Source organism: Hipposideros armiger, unplaced genomic scaffold, assembly GCF_001890085.2.
Source record: "Hipposideros armiger isolate ML-2016 unplaced genomic scaffold, ASM189008v1 scaffold_152, whole genome shotgun sequence".
NCBI lineage: Eukaryota > Metazoa > Chordata > Mammalia > Chiroptera > Hipposideridae > Hipposideros > Hipposideros armiger.
In genome coordinates, this window is record NW_017731502.1 from 2,326,762 (window position 1) to 2,348,663 (window position 21,902).

Sequence of the window (21,902 nt, forward strand, 5' to 3'; positions counted from 1 at the left end):
GGCAACTCACAGAGCTGTTGTTCACCATCTTAGCTCTGTAGAGGGCAGTGTCACTGGCCCTCATGTGGGATCTGAACTGGGGCCCTGCTGCTCAGAGCTGGCGTCCCAAGCCAACTCTTAACCAACGCACCACTTGGCCGGCCCGTAAATTCATAATTTTAATTGTTGTACTTTTCAATTCCAGAATTTCATGTTTTAAATTTATAATTTCTCTTTATTGATATTCTTTTTTTAATTGATATTCTTTTTGACTTGACATTGTCATCATATCTTCCTTTACTTCTTTAAGCATTGTTTCCTTTAGTTTTGTGAACATATTTATAAAGCTACTTTGAAGTCTTCTGTTAAAGTCTGACATCTGGTCATTCTAACAGGCAGTTTCTGTTGTCTGGTTTTTTTTACCCGCAGTGTATGGGTCATACTTTCTGTTTCTTTGCATGCCTTGTAATTTTTTGTTGTTGTTGGAAGCTGGACATTTTAGATAACATATTGTTACAACTCTGGGTACTGGTCTCTACCCTTTGGGTCTTATTTTTGCTATTTGTTTAGTGACTGGCTGGATTATTTCAGTGAAGTCTATTCTCCCCTCCCTCTCCCATTCTTCCATATACATGGCGTTAAGCCTGATGTTAGTTCTCAGAGAGAAACTATTTTGCATATGCCCACAGTCACCCTGGAATGACAGTGCTTTTGGTAGGGTTCTCTTTCCCTGACCACATCCACTGTTAAACTCCACTAATTGCTGGATGTTTTGCTCTATTCTTATGAATACTGTCCTCAGTCATAAATCATTCTACAAACTAATCCAATCGAATTCTGTCTCCTTTGAACGAATAGTTTCTGAGGTCAGTGTTTGCTATGTATTCTGACCCCAAGAAGGCTCCTCTCAGCTGTCTTAGTCCCTGGTTATCTCTTATAAACTAGCCAGCGTACAATCTAGGCTGTATCTTCATTAGATTCCTGAACCTGCCCCCAAGTGCTTTTCACCACAACCTCCACTCTTCTAGAGAGCACCCTTAGGCTTGAACTTTAAGCTCTGTTGCAAATAAAAATTCCTCTGGGGCGAGATTAGCAGCTATTTTATAGCCTGCCTCTTCCCCTAGACCAAATCTCTGAGGTACAGCTCTGGAGTGAGGGACAATGGCAAACCTCTGAGGAACACCCTCACTCTAGGAGCTGAGGCTTTGTGGAGGGGCAGGCAGCAGCCTGAGGTCCCCTCAGTTTGCCTCTCCTCACACGGAATCATCGCCTCATGAACTGGGGCACGGGTGCTCAGGGCCCCAGTTATCCTCAGGGGTACAGGGTCTAGGACTTCCATTCCATGAGGGAGAGTTGGTGGAAGAGGGAGTTCTAACGTTCCTATTGTACTCGCCTGGGACTTAGCCCCAGCAACAGGTGGCTGGGGGCAGCATGATAAATCCGATCTCCTGCCCACCCTGGGAAGAAAGCCTGACACCTGGAAGCTGGGGGAGAGGAAGCCTTCTGTTTCTTACTGCTCGGCAGTGTGGAGTAGAGTCTCTGCCTCCCTGAGCTTGGAGACGGTGGGGGGGGGGGGGCTGGTGGAGGGAGGGTTCAAAGTGGTTCAAAGTTCACAGATTCTCGCCTTTCTTACTGAATTTTCATAGATTTTATTGAATAGATGTTTATTTGCTGTTTACCCTTAGGGCCATTTCCAGATACTTTCAATGGTTGTTTGTTTGTTTGCTTGTTTTGTATTTTTCAAAGTTTCACAGGGGAATGGATCAGCAGATCTTACACTGTCATGCCAGGTCAATCTCTCTCTTTTCCTGTAAAACAAAATCTAAATCTTAATACTAGCTGGTGCTACAGCCCAAGGCAATGAAAGAACCCAAGGTCATGAGTGAGAAGAGGAGAAAAGAGGGAACCTATGGACAGGCCCTAGGTGATGTCATTACTTTTGTTGCAGAGAAGATGAGAGGGAAGAAAGGGTACATCCATGTTCCCAACCTTTAACATGGTGACCATGGCCTTTAATACACTGGCCTAATGAGATCAGTATTCTCTCTTCAGAGACAGTGTGGGGGATGGGGGGTGGGGTAGTGAAGTGGTATTGAGAGGAGTGGAGCCACCTGTTCTCCCATACAGTCAGAGTTCCTGACCTAAAAAAGTGTCCTCCGGTGTGGCATCATTAGAGAGGAGCATCTGAGCTTCCTATCGGGTGGTAGGTAGAGAAGGATCATCAGTATGGGACTTGTAAAATGTGTAGCCATCACACTGTGAAATTAAAGGAAAGCTCCAATATGTCTTTTCATCTCCGTGTCAGGCCCAGACTGTTGTAACAGCCACTGAACTCCCTTCGCCTCCAGCCTTTCCCTTCCAGTCCTTGTCCAACCCTGTGACTGCTGTGCTCCTGGAGGACTGCCCTAAAGTGGGGTTCCAGCCAGGCCCTTCGTGGACAGCCCTCAACCTTTCCATCAGTTCAAGGGCTGGCCTCTCCATCCCTTCACTCACTGTGGAGCCCATAGGGTACCTACTTGGCAACACTACCCTCTCATTCAGCAGGAGTTAAATTGAATATCAAACACACAGCATGGTACAGATGTGTATTCATGTTTACACTGTGTAGATATCAAGGTCCTGGGCAGGAATCAACTTAGCATGTTTTAAAAACACCAGGAAGGCTCTATAATGACACCTGGGGCCTGGGCTTAGATCTCAGCTCATCACTGCCTACTTGTTTGACTCACCCCTTGTGTGACACATCATTTCAACCCAGCCTCAGTTTCCTCATCTGTAAAATGGTACTGCAGATATTGTGAGGATTAAATGTGATCATATAAGAATAATTAGCTCATAGTAAAAGCTTAATTTGTTCATACATGTAACAAATATGCATTGAGTGCCTACTCATCCCAGGGACTGTTCTAGAAGTGGGGAAACAGCAGGAAATAAAATATAAAATCCCTGTCCTAATGGAGCTTACATTTTAGTAGGAAAGATTGACGGTAAAAAGTTTCAAAGCTACTTGGCGCACAAGCACACATGTAAGTTCAGGTTGTGATAAGTGCTCTGAAGCATTAAGAAAGAGAAGGCATTAGAGCCAGTTGATAGTTGGTGCTTTTGTTGTCATGTGTGGTCAGGAAAGGCCTTGCTGAGGCAATGGCTTTTGAGTACAGACTTGAATGAAATTAAGAAATGGCACCCAATGGTCAATAAGTATTTGTTGACTGTGAATGCATGCAGGACATCCCAGGAAGAGGCGGTAACAAGTGCAAAGGCCCTGGGACAGGAAAAAGCATGGCCTGTTTTAAAAGGATCAAGAAGGCTCTGTGAACGTGTATGCTATTGTGATTAGGGGGCACCATATTTTAAAATTCATTAAAAATAAGATGGATAGATGGATGGATGAATAGATAGAGGGATGGATAGATATGTGATCAAGCTAGTATAATAAAATGTTAATAGTAGAATTGATATGGTGGGTATGTGCATGTCCACTGTAACACTCTTTCAGCTTCACTTAGTATTTGAAAACTGTCATAATATGATGTGGGAGCAGAAGCATCAAGAAGGCTAGTGAGGCCGGAGCAGACTGCGTGAGGGAGAGATGACGCTGCGGAGGCCCCCGGGGTCCAGAGCATGGAGGGCCTCAGAAACCAGGAGAAGACATTTGGGTTTTCTTTCAGGCACAATGGGAAGCCTGCAGAGGGATTTGAACAAGAGATTTTCATGATCTGATATATGATTTTAAAAGATCCTTCTGGCTGCTGTGGGAAGAAATGGCTCCCCAAGTAAGAATGAAAGCAAGGAGGCCAGGGGGAGGGAAAGTGGTGACAGTGGAGGCAGTGAGACTGGTCAAACTTAGGAGACAGTCCGAAGGGGTTGCTGATGGATTAGGAGTGAGATGCTCAAGAGCATTGGCAAGGCTTTGGCCTGAGCCAGAGAGCAAGGTGGTTCTGTTTCCTAATGGGGAAGATGAGGCACTTAGTAAGTTTGGGAAGGGGAGTGTGGGAGAGTGGTAAGGGGGAGAATCACATATTCTATTTTAGGTATGATATATCCAAACAATAGATTTCTTAATAAATGGTAGCTATTATCATCGTTTCTACCACACACACTTATATAATGGCATCTGCAAACACACGTGTTCACCCTCAGTTTGTGGTTCAGCTCTGTTCCTCCCATTTTTTCTTCCCCTTGCATTTTCAACTCCTTCTTGATCTCCCCACTACCAGCCCTTACCCCCAGCCCTGGATGACTTTAGTGATTGCTGGAGGCTCTGGAGATGGAAAAGGCAAGAAGTAGAAGCCCCGCCTCTTTGTGCTCCTCCTAGCATGAGAAAACCTCTGCTCAGGTCAGCTTCTTTATCAGTTGAATCTGCTCAAAGGAAGCGCTGGGGTAAAAGCACGCAGGTGGCCAGGTTCCCCTCCTGGTCTGCAAACCCTCTGGCCTTTCTGTCTCTGAGGCTAGGTTAGCAGGCAGTGCGAGCACATGGCTGGGCGGCAGAGTCCAAGATGCAGCAGAGAGAACAGAGATCTCCCCGCTTTACTGAGAAGGTGACTCTGAGTCAAGAGCTGAGTTAATTTGACCCATTTAGCTGTGCTGTCATTTTGCATCAACTGTGTTAGGATAGCATTTAAAGACATTTGTCAGGGAGCCAGCTGAAAAAAGCTGACTTCACTGTCTGAGCCAGCGCCCAGGAGGAGGCTGTCCCAGGCACTGAGGACTGGGTACATCCGAAGACCACTGCCTCTCACAGGGGCACCGGCATGGTTGTCCTGAGCCAGCTGCTTACACGGGGAGCCCTGGTGCGTGAATGTGGTGGGGATTCTTGGGGGAGGTGAATAAAGGGGTTTCCTCCCGCTACTCTTTGATTTTCCATGCTGCTTGTGGCCCTTAGAGGTTTATCAGCTCTGGTAGAAGCTAGCTCTCATATAGAGCTAACTATGTGCCCAGCACTGTTGCAAGCACTTTGTGTATAGTAACTCATTTAATCCTCATAACAACCCTATAAGGCATAGGTGCTATTACTATTCATTCCCATTTTACAGATGAGGAAACTGAGGCTTAAAAAGGCGAAATAAGTTGTCTAAGGTCACAGCTACAAAGCAGCAAATCCAGGTGTTCTGGACTTAAGTCCATGATGGACAGCTGAATAGCTGGATGGACAGACACATGATAACCCACCAGGAATGGAGCAGACAGGGAGTCCCATGGAAGGGCTTGGGAAGCTCAGCGTAGGGAAGGTATCTGCTGGCTAGAGAGAGCAGAGGTCACTTTTGTTACTCTTTTATTCTATTAGAATTTCATGTAGCTATACATATTATTTTTATAATGTTAAACATCTTTGTGTTTGTTTTAAAATAGAAACACATTAACACCTATACACAATCAGTTTTCTATCAAGTGTGGGCACTTCTTAGGGTATAAACTATAACGCAGGTTAAATGAATTGTAGGCATAACACCCTGCTCCCCCCAAAGTCTCCTTTCTAAACATCTTTAGCTGTATGGTCTTGGGGAAACTGCTTAAGCTCTCTGCAGCTTAGATTTCTTGTCTGGACCTACCCCATAGGCTGAAGCCCTTAGTAATTATAATCATAATCCTGAGAGCCGCTATCAACTGAATACCTAATGTATGTCTGTGCTATGCTGTGCACTTCCATGCATTATCTTTGAACCCTCCTAACGACCCTTACAGATAAGGCAGCTGAGTTGTACAGATGTTATGTAACCTGCCTGAGGTTGCACAGACAGGAGGTGGCAGAGCTGGGCAGCAGGAGTACCTCAAGGGCAAGAGCCACATCCTCATTGCATAACTCAGTCAGGGCCTGTCACTGACCAGAGACCAGTAAATGTTTGATGGGTAAATATCTGTGTGCAAAGAGATATGCTTGAGCTATAGCCCCAGTAACAATTCTCCCTCCCACCAAATTAAGTCCATGCATGAGTGTGTAGCAGGTCCAGCTGCCATAACGGATTACCACAGACTGGGTGGCTTGAACAACAGAAATTTATTTCCTCACAGTTCTGGAGGCTTTGGAAGTTCAAGATCAAGGTGCCATCAGGGTTGGTTTCTGGGGAAGCTCTCCTCCTGGCTTGTAGCCAGCTCCCTTCTCTGTGTCCTCATGTGGCCTTTCCTCTGTGCGCATGTGGAGAGAGATGGAGAGATCTCTGGTGCCTCTCCCTCTTCTTAGAGGGACGCCAGTCCTTTGAGGGCCCTACCCTTTCAATTTCATTTAACCCCAGTTACTTCCTAAAAGTATCATCATGGGGGTTATGGCCTCAACATATGGATTTTGGGGGGCGCAGTTCAGTCCATAACATTGAGCTCTCAGGAAACCTTAAAGAATTCTGAGAACCCTTAAAAATTGTGTACCTCATTTTGCATAGATGGGAGTCCACACACACCATCTATTTGACTTCCCAAAAGGTAAGACCCACTAAAAGTGCTGTTACGTGGACAAAGAGGGAAACGGTTTGTGGAAAAATGGAAACAGAACTCATAGTAAGGGGTAAAAGAAAAAAAAAATTCTTATCATATTGTTTTAATAAATTTAAAAAGTAGAGAACAAGAGGGGCAGTGGACAATAAGGATATGGCCTATCAGCCCCCACTTTCCATTTTGAGAAATTAGATGGCCTGCCTGAGGTCACAGGCATGGGGGACAGATCTAAGCCTAGAACCCCAGTGTTGTGAACCCCAGTCCATGCTCTTTTCACCAGGCTTGCTTTCTGGCTGCCCCATAGAAGCCAGTGCCATCTGAGCAAGGCGCCTGGACTGCCCTTCTGCTGATCTTATGGATGCTCTTTCTCCTTACTTTCCTTCTAGAAGTGGAACAGATCGAGGCCATCGCCAAATTTGACTATGTGGGGCGGTCTCCGCGTGAGCTGTCCTTCAAGAAGGGGGCCTCACTGCTGTTGTACCACCGCGCCTCAGAGGACTGGTGGGAGGGTCGTCACAACGGCGTGGATGGACTCATCCCCCATCAGTACATAGTCGTACAAGACATGTGAGTGGGAGCGGTGAAGAGTGCCGTAATGAATTAGTGATGTCTGGAATGGGCATAGGAAGGGGAATGCTGAGTTGCATGCCAAGGATGTGCTCCCCCTGATATAATACGCTTTGTCTTCTGTAAGAATGGGTTATTTCTAACTTCCCCTTAATGGTGATCCTTTGAACAAATAAGCAAATTGCTCATGCTTCAGAGTACACAGAGACAGCCTTTGGTGCCCTTGGCCCACCATCCTGACCCACCTGACAGCCTCCAGGGCATTCATCACCCACCATGGTTCCCAGTGTCCAGTGATCTTGCCACATACCTCCACCTTCCTGGCCTTCCCTGCAGCCAGTGGCCAGTCCTCCACCCCCTTCACTGCTCAGCATCTTCCACCCCCGAGGTGGCTCACTCGGGGGGTAGAAACAATCATCCCCTCATTTCGAGTTAATAGAGGATGATTTTTTTTTATTGAGATAAAACTGGCATATAACATTAGTTTCAGGTATACAACATAATGATCTGATATTTTTACGTATTGCAAATGATCACTACAATAAGTCTAGTTAACATCCACCATGACATATAGTGACAATTTTTTTTGTATGGTGAGAACTTTTAAGAGCTACTCTCTTAGCAACTTTCAAATATGCAATACAGTGTTAACTGTCGTCACCATGCTGTGCATTATATCCCTGTGGTTTATTTATCTTATAACTGGAAGTTTCTACCTTTCAACTACCTTTACCTGTTTTGCCTACTCACCACCGCCCACCTATTTTGGGCAACCACCAATCTATTCTCTGTATCTATTTTCTTTTAAACAATTTTAGGCATTAAAAAAGCTCCTAGGAAAAGAAAAAAAAATTCCTAGATCCCAAATACTAGACCTACTTACTAGAAAGCTCAGAAAGACTATATCTTCCATTCCTTGAAAGCCATTGAAGGTTCCTGTACACACACTTCCTCTGAGCTCCTGTCAGGCTCAGGTGGAACTGATTTATTGAGGAAGCAGCCACCAAGCTAGACCTCAAGTGAAGGGGGCCAGAAGCATAAGGTTTGATAGCAGAGGGGATGGGCTGAAGCCAGAGAAACGTCTGGAAGAGGCAAACCCCAAGATGAATGCCACAGTGGAGGGCCCTTGGTGCTCTGATGTCCCTAGGCCTCTGTGGGCAGGGACAGGGCACTGGAAGGGAGAGGGCAGTGGAAGGAGGTTGGCAGGGCACCCCAACAAGCTTGAGCCACCTCACAGTTGTCCCAAGCCCTGGGTGAGGAGGTGAGGGATGGCGGCACCTTCTTCCTCACTTGCTTAGCCCTAAACTGCTTCCCCTGGAGCCACATGAAGACTCAGCACTCAGTGCCCAGCTTGCAGGCTCCTGCCCCTATTTCTCCAATACACCCTCTAGCATTTAGCTTGTCCTCACTGGAGCAGCCTAGGAAAGAAGGAGAGTGTAGAGGAGGGGAGAGGTGAAGGTGGCATGGGGTGGTGGGGCAGAGGAGGAAGTCCTGCTGACGAAACTGACTTAGAAGCGTGGCTGTGGATGTGCGTGGCAGTAAGGGCATGGTGGGAAGTGGCTCTCTCTGAGCTTTTGGCGTAAATGAACCATGAGGTGTGTGTTGACCCAGCCCCTCAGACAGGTCTCGAGGAGCCCTGCATGTCCTGGGGCCTCTGGAGCAAAGCACTCCCAATTCACACCTATCTTTTTCCCCAGGGATGATGCCTTCTCAGACAGCCTGAGCCAAAAGGCGGATAGCGAGGCCAGCAGTGGGCCACTGCTGGATGACAAGGCCTCCTCCAAAAACGACCTCCAGTCCCCCACGGAGCACATCTCGGATTATGGCTTTGGTGGGGTGATGGGCCGGTAGGAAATGCGGATTCATTTTTTTCCTGCTAGTGCTATGCCATTCACGTCTGATTTGGGAGAAGCAAGAGGGCAAGAGGGAGAGAAGCAGGCTGCCGTGGCCCCTTGTTCCCCACATGATGTGATATTGGGCACATCTGGGCGGGCTGGCTGAACCTGGCCCAAGCATGCCAGGCGTATACCGATCCAGCTTGGGGGGTGGGGGGGAGGGACGTGATGAAAGAGGAGGAAAGATATATATTGGCAAATCATTGCTTTTTATTTAAAATAATAAATGGGGATTTCAAATTGGCAAGTATTTTTCCAACTTCTCTTTAGTTCTTGCACCTCTTCCACACCCCAAATTGTTATATTTAAAAATTTAAAGCTCACATACTCCCTGAAGTGTGCTACATAAACAGAAAATTCACACCCCCTCCGATGTGGGGGAAATTGACACTCAACTCCACCCACTTATCTGGTGGGAACACATTTGCCAATTTCTTCACTCCCCATGTGTGGGCTGGGCTGTGTCACATGACCTTTCTGGGAGGCAAGGAGCTGTGCTCCTTACTCTGCATATGAGTATAGCCCAAAGTATGTGGTTGTTTAGGTTTTTTTTTTTTAAATAAAATAAGGAAAAGAGAAGAAAAGAAAAGGAAAAGAGGCTGACAGTTTCTCACTGTTTTCTTAATCGGATTCTCAAAATGTCATATTCTTCATTTTCTTGCTGGAGAGGTCATGGGATCCACCCACACATATGGGTACTTGGAGATAGAGCCAAAAAAATCAGTCATAATAGGAGCATACGTTTATGAATTTATTTTAGAAGTCCCAGTGCCTTTTTCCAACATATTCTATTCAGTTCAGCAAACAGGTCGGGTCACTGTGATAGATGATAGACTAGGAGGGGAGGAGTGGAAGACTGGGGAAAGTAGATGACAAAGTCACGGTCCCTTGACTTCTGGGGTGGCCGTATCTTCTCCTGCCTCAATTTTCCTCTCCTTTTTCCCTCCCTCATCTACTTTCTCCTTCTTCTTTCTTTCTCAACACCTCTTTCTCTCCAACCCCTCTGCTTTGGTCCTGTTGGGGTACCCACAGGCGGTGCTTAGCTTGGCTGGTGGCATTAAGATCTAAAGTGCTGCTGACCCAATTGAACCTGATCCCCTGGTCACAATCCATTCCACACTGTGTTTTTTTGTTTTGTTTTGTTTGTTTTTTATCCCCTCGCCACTTTCAGACTTCCCTCACCGCGGTCTTATAATCTTTGGTGACCTCTATAGGATGGGACAAGATCTCCTGTGGGAGAACCTTTTATCTTTAAAGTGCTTTCACACCCACTGAACCTCCTTGATAGGTGGACAAGGAATATTATGCCCATTTCACAGCAATAAAATGGGTCTGAAAGAGGACACAGGAAAAGTCTGTGACAGACAGGATAAGGACTCGCCCTCCTGAAAGACACTCTAGTTCCCTTCTCACTCCACCAGCACCTCCCTAAGGGGTGAAAGGTGTCCAGATGCATGTTCAAGAATGCACTTTTCCCTCTTGAATGACTGTTTTCCCAAGAGCTGGAAGAGCCTCATAGAAGTAGGCCTTTGCTGGGGAGATTGGGGTGGGTAACAACATTGGCATGTGTTCAGTTCCCAGGGGGCCCCTCCTGTGCTTGCAGGGAGCTGGTAACTTTTGGTACAGTCAAGCCTCAATGCTTCAGACCAATTAGAAGCCCTTTGACATCATGGAAATGTCTGAACCACTTAAGAACCCAACTAACCATCGCCAAACCATTCCCAGGTTGAAATCCTCCTGGTTGACTTAACACATAGCGGACATTCATTGTGTAATTACCACCACCGCCATCTGCAGCTCGGAAGCAGAAAACTCTGATTCCTTCGTTTGTACAGATTAAGCCTGCCCCCTGCCGCTGAGGTCCATGCTCAGCCGGCGTTTTCTTTGTGGAATTGCGGAGTCTGGCTGAAGGAGGCTTTACTATACCGCTCCCTAGACTAGAGTGGAATGCGTGGCCTGGGGGTTGGCTGGCCCATCCTGAGACGTGCCAGGGTTGACCTCTGCCCCATGCCCCGCCCCCTGGCTCCTTTGCAGAGTGCGGTTACGATCCGATGGAGCGGCCATCCCCAGGCGCCGAAGCGGGGGCGACATGCACAGTCCGCCCCGGGGCCTGGGCCCCAGCATAGACACGCCGCCCCGGGCCGCCGCCTGCCCCAGCAGCCCCCACAAAATCCCCCTCACCCGGGGCAGGATCGAGAGCCCTGAGAAGCGGAGGATGGCGACGTTCGGGAGCGCCGGCAGCATCAACTACCCTGACAAGAAAGCGCTCTCGGAAGGGCACTCAATGAGGTCGACGTGCGGCTCCACCAGGCACAGCAGCCTGGGGGACCACAAGTCCCTGGAGGCCGAGGCCCTGGCAGAAGTAAGGGCCAACGGGAAGCAGGCTGGGCTGGCTGAGAGCCCCAAAAGGGGCAGCAGGGTGGGCGCCTGAGGACCGGAGAGCCACTTTGCCCTTCATGCCAGGCTCAAGACTAAGCCAGAGCAAAGCTAGATAGCGAGCTGGCTTCCAGTTGCTTGCTGGCCTTCCCCGTAGAAGCTGGATGGGTGCAGCTGCTGGCTAGGGATCCTATGAAGACTGAAGACCTTCCCCCCCCCCCCCAGTCTCCAGGGCTGAGGATCCCTGCCCCGGGGGTAGGCTGCATAATGGGGATGTAGTAATGACAAGTGACTCCACAAGATGGCATGACTGAGTCATTCATTCATTCATTCATTCGTTTGTTCATTCATTTCATTCATTGACAAATATTGATTGATCATCTATTGTGTGACAATCACTGTGCTAGGCATTGAGAGCACAGTGATGACCTAAAATGGATCCAGGTCCTGCCCACGCGGAGATTACAATTTAGAGAAGACGGGACATCCACTAATAACACACACAGCTGTGAAATGGCAACCGGGTTAGGTGCCTTAAATGAGTGGTACATGGTCTTTTGAGAGCCTACAATGTGGGGGTTGCTCCTAGGCAGGGAGAGACTTCCCTGGGGAGGATGTGACCTGAGATACAAAGGATAGGTAGGAGTAAATAGCTGAAGCTGGAAGGAAAGAATGTTCCAGGCTCTTCTGAAGTGCTTCAAGTTGTTGGTATTTTTTTATCTAAGGTTTTTAAAAGTTTGGATGAACAACTCACCCAGCAACTGGGATTCTTGTTCACACTTGCAGGGTCTAGCTTGGCCCCATGTCCTGATGCTCACTCCCGAGGGCTCTCTGAAGATCAGCACCTTGGCATGGGTCCCTCAGAGGAGCCACACAACCTGCTGGTCCGTCCATTTTTTTTTTTTAAAGATTTTATTGGGGAATTGGGGGAGGGGAACAGTGCTGGGGAATCGAGGGAAGGGGAACAGACAAGTTGCTGTCCTTATGTTCTTCAGTCTAGTTGTGGAGGATGTTGCTTCACTGGCCCAAGTTGGCACCATCATTGTGCTCTTCCCGGGTGAGGCAGATCAGTCGCCGGCTTCTGGACGGCCGCTCACTGCGGCTGCTGGCCACTCACACTGGCTGCTGGCTACACACGGTAGCCCATGGCAACCCACTGCAGCAGGGGCTGCAGCTTACACCGTCACCGGCGACTCACAGCAGCCCAGCTCCAGGTTGAGCTGTTGTTCAGCATCTTAGCTGGAGAGAGCAGTGTCACTGGCTCTCATATGTGGGATCCGAACTGGGGCCCTCTGGCGTCCCAAGCCAGCTCTTAACCAACGCGCCACTCGGCCGGCCCTGGTCCGTCCATTTTTAAAGGCCATTATCTTGGGGAACATCACTTAGCACCCATCATCATGTAGAAGCTCTACCAAGGCCCATGATAGGGCATGGGCTCCCTGAGACCTGGCCCAGAGCCCTTTACATGAAGAATCAAATGCAGTCTAGGCCAGTGTTTCCAAAAGTAGCTCCCACAGCAGACTGATTCCACAGGATGTTAATGGGGGAAGAAAGGTGCTTTGTGGTCAACAAAGTTTGGGGAATACTGCTCTGACAAGGCTGAATGGCTTGTCTGCAAGCCTTTTTAGAACCTTTAAATATGTAGATGTGCATTGTAAATCTCCAAGAAAGAGAACAGAGTACATCCCCTCACCTAGACTTCTTTGAGCTTTATTCACAAAGCACAAGACAAACCTAAAGAAGACACTTGGGGAATGCTGCATGCATTTTCCATTCGCAAACATATCTACACACTCTCTAATTTGATAGCTGCCATTCAAGAGAGCCTTTTGCGACAGAGGTAAAATAGGAATGCATGGTAGACAACATGTAAATAGCCAGAAGGGGACACTGGCTGGCCTCCAGCCTGCTCAGCATTGGCTCTGATGAGCACTGACTTTGCAGGCTACAAAGGGGAGCTGTGATCAGGAAATCCCAAGTAGTTGATGAAGTTACCCCCAAATACTCTGGTTGGAAAATGTCCTTTAGGACTTAGCTTTGAATCCAGTGAAGAGGTTGGGGAACTTGCCACACTGCCATCCAAAGTGGGAAGGTCTAAGTTGGAAGGAGGTAAAAAGTGCTCACTTACCCCTCCCCTGCCACTCCCTGCTGTCTGTCCTCCCCCAGCACCTCTGCAGCTCCACTCTGGAGATTACGGCCTCACCTCTCAGACTAATGCAAGGCTCGTGCCTAAACTACTCACCTGATCTTTCTCTGAGCTTTCCGTCTTCTGGCTCCCACTCTGCCAGGGTAGAGTGGTGGGGATGGTGGGGATGGTGGTGGTGGTGGGGGGGGGCAATTGTTTTTTATTTATTAAAGTTTTACCTTTCAGCTCATGCTGGAGTAGAGCAAACAAAGAAAGAAGTGATGTCAATAGAGGACATAATTTAAGCTGAGTGGGGTGTGGAAAGCAGGCTTCACCACTGCAGGATTGGGATAGAGCAAAGATGGAGAAAGGCCTGCCATCTGTCCCATCATGCGGAAACTCCCCCAGAGCTAATCCTTTTGGATAAAGGCACAAAAAGCCCCTTCTTAAAGTAGCCAATGATATGGGGCAAAGGATAAAATGTCATGGGGAATCATAAAAGCTAATAGTAGCTTTGTGTTAATATTAGCTAATTAGCCATTAGCTAATTATCAAGTTTCTTGAAGCAAAAAGGATAGGCTGGGACCCTGACTGTGGCCAGATTGGAGCCTGTGATGGGGCTCCAGGGCAGGCAGGAGGCTGCCTTTGGACAGGGGGAGGAGAGGAGGTACAAAAATAGTTGGGTAGAGGGGTGGCCAGGACTGCAACTCCATCGGTCAGACCAGACATGTAGATTTTCCAGATTTGCCTCAGGGTAGCAGGGCAGTGTGTCTTAATAGTCATCATTGTCACTGAGATTGTGCACAGACCTTCCAGCAGTGGTTTTAAGAAGTATCCCTCATTGTCCCCTCAGTGGCCAAGCTGTTGGGCTCTGGCCCAGCTCAGACAGAGCAGCTTCTCTTGCATCTTTTGATGTGGAGGTGTCCCTGTAAAGCACTATCTGAGCCAATGACTCTGGCTAATGGGACTTCAAAACCCATTGTCTGTCAGTTTACAAAGCTTCATCACATCCATTATCTCATTCCATCTTCACAGTAAACATGTGGGCTTCCAACAGATAAACGAAGTATGGTGCAGAGACTGAGGCTAGGAAGTAACAGAAGAGTCTTTGTTCAAAGTTCCCATCCCTATGCCCTAGCCAAAGGCTCCCGGGTTAAATATTGACTTCCACCTCCAGCGCCCCCTTCTGGCTTGAGGGGGAATGGAGGCCTTGGGAAGTTGGAAAGTTGAGAGGCCCAGGCTGACAGGATAGCCCCTCTGCTCACCAGGAGGAGGTCCTGGGCGTGGCATAATCTCTGTGTCTTTCAAAGCACTCTCATGTTGGTGAGTTCAAATACTACATCTTCCCCAGGAATTATTTAGGCAGACAAGGATTTTTGTTGCTTTTTAAAATTTCCATTTTTTTTTAAAAAACAAAATTTTCTGATTATAACACAGAGTAGAAAGTGACAGTCCCATCATTTTGGGGTGAACATTGTGATATATAACCTCCAAGTAGTTTTTCTATGGGGAAGAATTTAAAAATAATAGTTATAATGGTTAGGGGCATGGACTCTGGAGACAAACTGCCTGGGTCAAGACTTGGACTGTGCTACTAGTTAGCTGTGTGACCTTGGGCAAGTTGCTTAACCAGTCTGGGCTTCCATTTCCTCATGTGTGAAATGCGCTTAATGGTAGTTCCTACCTTATAAGTATGAGGATTGAATGAATTATTCGTGGAAAGGACTTGGCTTGGTGCTCAGTGTTAACTTTTACTGCCATTGTGATTGTCATGATTTGTGAGCTTATAGTGTGCCAGGTGTCATGCCAAGCTCTTCACAGGGACCGTATCATTTAAAACACTCATCAAGCCCCTGAGGTCTGTATTCTAATGATCGGTCATTTACAGATGAGGATTGTGAGGCTCAGAGAGGTGAGGTAACTTGCCTAAGTCACATAGCAAGGAAATGGCAGAGCCAGAATTTGAACCCATGTCTGTCTGACTCTGGAGCTTGCCTTCTTAACCAGTAGCCTGAAGGTCAGGACTGCTTCCTGTGCAGACAGTGTGCAGGCCATAACCACGTGGACTCCCCCAATTGGTCATAGGACGCCCTGGGGAGTTAGTCTCCACCCCAGCCATCAGGCCCCTGGGGAAACTTCCCTCAGAAGCCCACAAGCTGCTGAGGAAGGATTGTACCCCAGGCCTCCAGATGCGGTGCTGACCAGAGCTCTGTTTGTCCCCAGGACATCGAGAAGACCATGAGCACAGCTCTGCACGAGTTGCGGGAACTCGAGAGGCAGAACACCGTCAAGCAGGCGCCAGATGTGGTGCTGGACACCCTGGAGCCCCTGAAGAACCCACCAGGCCCCATCAGCTCGGAGCCCGCCAGCCCCCTGCACACCATCGTCATCCGAGACCCTGATGCCGCCATGCGCCGCAGCAGCAGCTCCTCCACTGAGATGATGACCACCTTCAAGCCAGCCCTGTCCGCCCGCCTAGCTGGCGCCCAGCTGCGCCCACCCCCCATGCGGCCTGTGCGGCCTGTGGTTCAGCATCGATCCAGCAGCAGCAGCAGCTCGGGTGTGGGCAGCCCGGCTGTGACGCCCACCGAGAAGATGTTCCCCAACAGCTCAGCAGACAAGTCAGGCACCATGTGACCTACAGGATGGGGCGGCACTGCCCTGGCCTAGTGTGGCACACCAAGGGCGACCTCTGTGACTTCCACGTTCTTCCCAGTGCTCCTAGCCTGGCTGAGCAGGGACCAGAAGGTCAGACCAGAAGAGTGTCTGTGCAGAGCTGAGGCCCAGACACTAGCCATAGCTCACATCCAGCCACATGAATCGCACAGGCCTTGTGTGTATAAACAGAGGCCCAGAGGAGCGCAGGTGCAGGAGCAGCCCCAACTAGAGTGTTTCCTAAGATCGTGGCAAAATGTTAAATGGCTTCGCCTGTGTATCATCACTGGAAAATTATTCCCTCGACATTCTGTCTACATACATATATATGTGTGTATATGTGTACATATACACACATATATATGTATGTATGTGTCTGTAGGTGTGTGTATATATATATATTTATGCATCTATATACATATACTAGATCTGGACGCACATACTAAATGTATATAGGATCTCCTTTTTCTTTTTATGAAACTTAGATTTACCTCAGACCCATGCCACCAAACATCTCCCGCTGAGTTATTTGGTGGGATTTGCAGGAACTTTTCTGGGAGAATTTAGAGGCCCACAGTAACTGCGAATGAAGCAATATACCACTAACCTGCAGAAAAAACAAAAACCGTCTCTCCCTGTCTCCAGAAGTTGTGGCCTTCCAGAACAGTCTGCCCCTAAACGAAGGGCGGGGCAGGCAGTACCCCAAGCAGGCTGCTCCTAGAGGTGGGGAACCCTTCACAGGATAACTCCCCACCCCTGTCCACTCCAGAGACCCTGCCTTTCCACCCGAAGGCCAAGTGCCAACTGTACCCGCAACGGCACGGGAGGATGTTGGTGAGAAGACCCCTGACCACAGCATCCTTGTGTTTGTATGTAGAAAAAGGGGAGAGTGAGAACTTAAGCCCCATCTTAGCACAGTATGTGTGGTTGGGAAAAAGTAAAAAAAAATAACAAAAAACAAAAAAAAAGAAAAAAAACCCACAGTGGATGTGGAACACTTCAAAACCTAGAAACACTGTAGGAATTATTCTGGTAACTATAGAGGTTTAACTTATACAATTTTCAAAATATTTAATTTTTTTTCTCTTCCTCTTTCTACTAATTATACTGTGTCAGATTTGGAACTAAACAGGCAAGGAGGCTTCGAGTCACATCGTTTTAATTTAAAACCAGGCCATGACGCACTTTGACAGGTGCCCTCTTGCACAAAGTACACGAACCATAAGTGCCCAGCTCAGACCAGGGGCTGAGGAGAGGCAATCCTTGGCACTTTCTGTCCTAGAGAATGCTTCAGTTGAGTTTATGGAAGTGAAATAGCCCCCTCCCTCTCCTTTCCCTTCCCTTCCACTCGCCTCCTCCAAAGCATTTAATGTAATTGAAAATATGGTGAGACAATTGGGGTGCACGATCTTCGAGGATTACGAGCAAGGCTTCCGCCTCTTGGCTGGGAAAAGCCCCTTCTGGATCACTCGTTGGATTGTATTTCACTTCCCCTTTGGATCTCTTCCTTTTCCAGAGATGGCTGTTTCTGGATTATGGAACGTAGACAGATCAATTTCTAATGGGACCACATTTACTCACCCTCCTCATTCCAAGCCAAGGGTTTCTTCCCTCTTGTTCTCAAGCTTCATGTCTTTCTCTTTCTCAAGGCTTCTAAGTGTGTTCATGGCTGTGGTTTGGAGTCAAAAGTCCTGTGTTTGAGTCCCAGCCCCATCACTTGGGAGCTGTGGCACTCTGAGCATGTCACTGCAGCTCACTGAGCCTCAGTTTCCTGCTCCGTAAAACGAAGATAATAGTGATAAAATGTAAGTGAGCAAGCTGTTTAAACTAGAAAGCGCTGTGCCAAATCGATTGCTTTTTTTTATTGTCATTAGTAAAATAAGTCTTTTCGCTCAGAAACCACCCAAGACCTTCCTTTTGAAACCTCCTAATGGCATTTGAGAAGTGGGCAGTGGAATTTTCCTATCAGCTTCATAAGCTCCCCGAAGCACGGCCCTACAGATATATTGCCTATTGATGCTTGAAATTCCATTATTACCATTTCACCCCATTGGATGAAGTTTTGTCTTCTCCGCTGGTCCTCCATAAACAGGTGACTACACCTTAGAGTGTAGGTGACTACACCTACTGAGTCTCTAATACCTGAGTGTGTGGGAGTGGCTAGCCATCCTGCCTCTTCTGAGCGCTGGCATTGAGAGCGGCGGAAGACTCAAGAAAGGGCGCCAAAAGAGAATGCCAGGGAGAGGCCAAGGACAAACTTGACCTTCCTTTTTTTGCCTAGAACCAACTGTTCTCTTTTAGCTCCTGGAAATGAAAACACCTCAGAACTAGGTAGGAGCCCTCTGCCTTTGTGAGCATATAAAATAACCCCATTTTATAGCCTAGGAAAGAAAGCAAGGCCTTGGGATGTGCTGTGACTTGCCTAAGATTTAATAGATGGCTGAAAGTGGGGGCTGCGTCAGGCTCATAAAGTCATTTGTTTGCAAGGATGCTATGCTGTCTAGCCAGGATACAAGGCATCCCATTTCTACCCCACAGATCCTCCCAGACCTTAACTGTGGTAGCCGTCCACACAAAATGTAACATTCTCTGCCATGACTAACAGATGAAAAGAGAAAATGTGAGTTGACAGACCTGTTGCCTGATATCCATAACACCAGTCAGACAGACCATGTGACTTTTCCTCTGAATTGATGACTAACTTCATTTTTCTTCCCTAGAAATGGACCTGCCTTTCACCGAATTACCTGAAGGCAGAGCCGTAGCTGTTTTCTTTAAGCATCTGTTTTTCCACTGGGGATAGGCTGATGAGTTCACATTTAGAGAAACTCACCACTTACTTATCCAGCCCCAAATCTGAGCCTTGACGCAGAACCAAATGGAAAAACCCTTTGCTCCCCACTGCCCACCTCCTCACCTGGCACTCTGCATGTCTCGCTCGGTCCCCCTCCATGGGCACCCAGTCCCACCCATAGTCACGGAGCATTGGCACCCTCGTCCCGCCTCCTGCCTGTCTTAGTCCACTATATATCGCTGTATTTGCTTAAATGCTGGAAAGTAACTGTTAAAATGTGAAACTGTAATTTTTAAAAAGGCGACAATTAAATTATAGCCAATGACACTCACCAAATCTTTGCACCTAGTAGATAGATCAATGTAAAAAAAAAAAAAACCACAAAAAACAAATACCAGAAACCTAACTGTACAGTGAGTGTGAGGGAACTGTAGTAACCTAGTTAGTAGTCCTCAATATAACCAATTGTACAAGGGGAAGTGGTGTTTACTTACTTGTTCATCATCATTACTGAAAGCTGAACTGATTAGTTCGTCGATAACGGGCATTTTTTTTTTTTGGCTTCACTGAATGATTTCTTTTCTTAACCTTCGACTAACCCTGAGGTCATGCCTTTGTCTTTATGTGTAACCGATGTTCAGTCTGTTTTAGGAATGAACCAGCAAGATGTTCATTTAAAACTGACCAAAGACAATTCCTTCCTGGTCTAGTTTCTTGGGCCTCGGGGGCCCAGCTGCCGCTAAAACCTTTCTCGGATAAAATTGAGACGAAGCCGTGCTTTCTACCCCACTCTCCCTCTCTCCCTTTATTCCCCCATTTCCTCTTAAAGAGCTGCTCTGAGCTGTGGGATTCTATGAAAAATCCTTGCCTTTCCTTGTTTTCAGTGCTAACGATTTCTCACCTTGAAGCGCCTTTGAACCCAGACAGAGCGCACAATGGGAGGGACTTGTAAGCGTGGGCATTACACTTGGGAGTCTGTCCTCTAAGGTCACCAGGCCAAGGAGCAGGAGAGAAGTGGATTCCTAAGGGATGAAAGGTTTCTATTCAATGAAGAAATCGGAGTGAGAAGAGACAGGGAAATGGAGCCATCCTTTGGCTACCGGCTGGCACCAGCAGTTCAAAGATCTGCCTTATAAACCTTTCGGAACTGGTTTGTGGCACATAGAGGGAGCCAGTGTGGGAAAGGGCCTGGACAAGGACCTGGCTTCTCTGTTGGAGGCCCTTGGAGTGCCTTGTTGGGTATATTTCTTTCTCATTCAGGAGGCGTGAATGCGGAGGACTTCCTGTGACCTGATCGTTACTTGGCACTCAGTGCACGTACACAGCTGATGGAAAACCACCAGGACTAATGCAGTGGTTCTTCCTCTCAGTCTTTCTATTCCTGACTTTTCACACATCCACACGGTTCCACACTAGAGCAAATGCCTCATTCGTCTGAGAAACCCAGAAAGAAAAACGGCTGGCTCACAACCATGGTGGGGTCCTGTCGGGCTTGGGGGGAGTGGCGGGGAGGAAAAGGCAGGAAGGGGTGAGCCGAGGTGTTGCTTAGCTGATTTTCTGCTATGCAGAGCTAATGCTGACGTTTCATGTCAACTTCCCCGGTTCTCTGGGGTCTCCTCTCTTTTGAGCAGCCATGTAGAGACTTCTCCACATACCCAAAGCTGCCCAGGGGAGCTGAGAGAAGGGACTTTACTGTCAGGTCAGAGTCCTCCTGGCCTCTCTGAGGTTGATCTGCCAGTGTCCCACTGTCCCATCCTCTGGGACTGGCCGAATGGCCACCGCTGCCCCTTGCTGACACCTCTTCTCTCGGTGAACTGTCCCAGTCAAATAACAAAACTGTTCCTTGAACCAGAACAACCAGAGCGCACTTTTCCTTCCTTAGACGGAAGTCGATTCTGCTAGAGTTTCTGCTCAGGCTGTTGTTCCCGGCAGTGTGACTGTTTACACGGTTTGGCAATAGGCTTGGTTCTGATTGCTTCAGAGTGGCTGGTCTATTTTGTTTCCTTTGGTTTCTTTCCTCCCCAAACTGTCAGGAAAAAACAAACCGAAACCGCCCTTGGAAATTGCTGGTTACCTGTCCCCACGTGATGAGAAGTGCTGCCCTCTTCCAGATATCGTTTCTCTACCTTACAACCGAACGCCCGTCCTATAGAGTGTCTGATTGGATCCTCTGTCGCGTATTCTGATGGTGCCTGCTGGTTTGATGTGGAGCTATCCTGTGAAATAAAACAGCTTAACTTTTCTCAAACACGCTCCTGTGGCTTTTTGAAAGGGTGAGGTGGCCCATTGGGGGTGGGGAGGTTCCAGGGGGTTGTTCCCACCCTGCAGTCCACACTGTTGGCTTCCCCCAGGAGCTGTCCCCGAAATGTCCTTTGGCTCAGATCCAACAAGGTGAAGGCCAAGGTTCTAAGGATGGCTGCTTCAACTGTGGAGCTAACTGAAAAAGCAAACTTTGGGCTGTCCGCTGGCAAGCCAAAGCTGGAAGTGTCAAAGGAAAGGCAAGTGGGAGAAAGGACTATTTGCAGAGGGTGGTTTTAAAAGTTTAGGATGTCACTGGAGGCCACAAGATACTGATTTCCACTGTGAAGGCATATGCCCATTTTAGCATTCATTGTCTACACACATGTGATACAGCCCCTACGACTTTTTTTTTTTACCTATGTGTGTGTGTGTGTGTGTGTGTGTGTGTATATGCACATGAAGTGTTTACTGATCACTTATTTTTGTCCCAGGTACTAGATTAAACCCTTGACATGCATTCTCTCATCAAATTCTTACAGTGGCTATACAAGGTAAGTACCCTTCTTAAACCCCATTCTGCAGATGAGGAAACTGAGGCTCTGAGAGGTAACACTCACCCAAGGTTAGGCTAGGAAGTGAAGGAGCCAGAATTTGAGCCCAGTCTATCTGACTCCAGAGCCATACTCTTTACAAGTTCGTTGTACTGCCTGTCATTGAGCATGCTCATTACTCAAGGTTTGGTGGCAGGCGCTCATGATTAAGGTAGCTTGATTTCTACTGCAATCAAAGAAGGTTCCAGGGCCTTTCCTTTTTGATGAACCCTCTGTTCAATTTTCATGCAGCA

The 21,902-nt window shown here is 47.8% G+C and overlaps 1 protein-coding gene across 5 annotated transcripts in view; it reads left to right on the forward strand.

Annotated features, from left to right (window-relative positions):
* Positions 1 to 21,065, forward strand: part of SRGAP3 (SLIT-ROBO Rho GTPase activating protein 3) — a 238,205-nt gene extending 217,140 nt beyond the window's left edge. For 4 of the 5 annotated variants that reach the window (XM_019651075.1, XM_019651076.1, XM_019651078.1 and 1 more), the window contains 4 exons: positions 6,792 to 6,972; positions 8,670 to 8,819; positions 10,902 to 11,229; positions 15,592 to 21,065. In XM_019651075.1, coding sequence (XP_019506620.1) covers positions 6,792 to 6,972; positions 8,670 to 8,819; positions 10,902 to 11,229; positions 15,592 to 16,005 — 1,073 coding nt within the window. In that variant the 3' untranslated portion in view covers positions 16,006 to 21,065. The remainder of the gene's footprint in view (positions 1 to 6,791; positions 6,973 to 8,669; positions 8,820 to 10,901; positions 11,230 to 15,591) is intronic. The other variant, XM_019651079.1, reaches the window with a different exon arrangement.
* Positions 21,066 to 21,902: the final 837 nt, after the last annotated feature.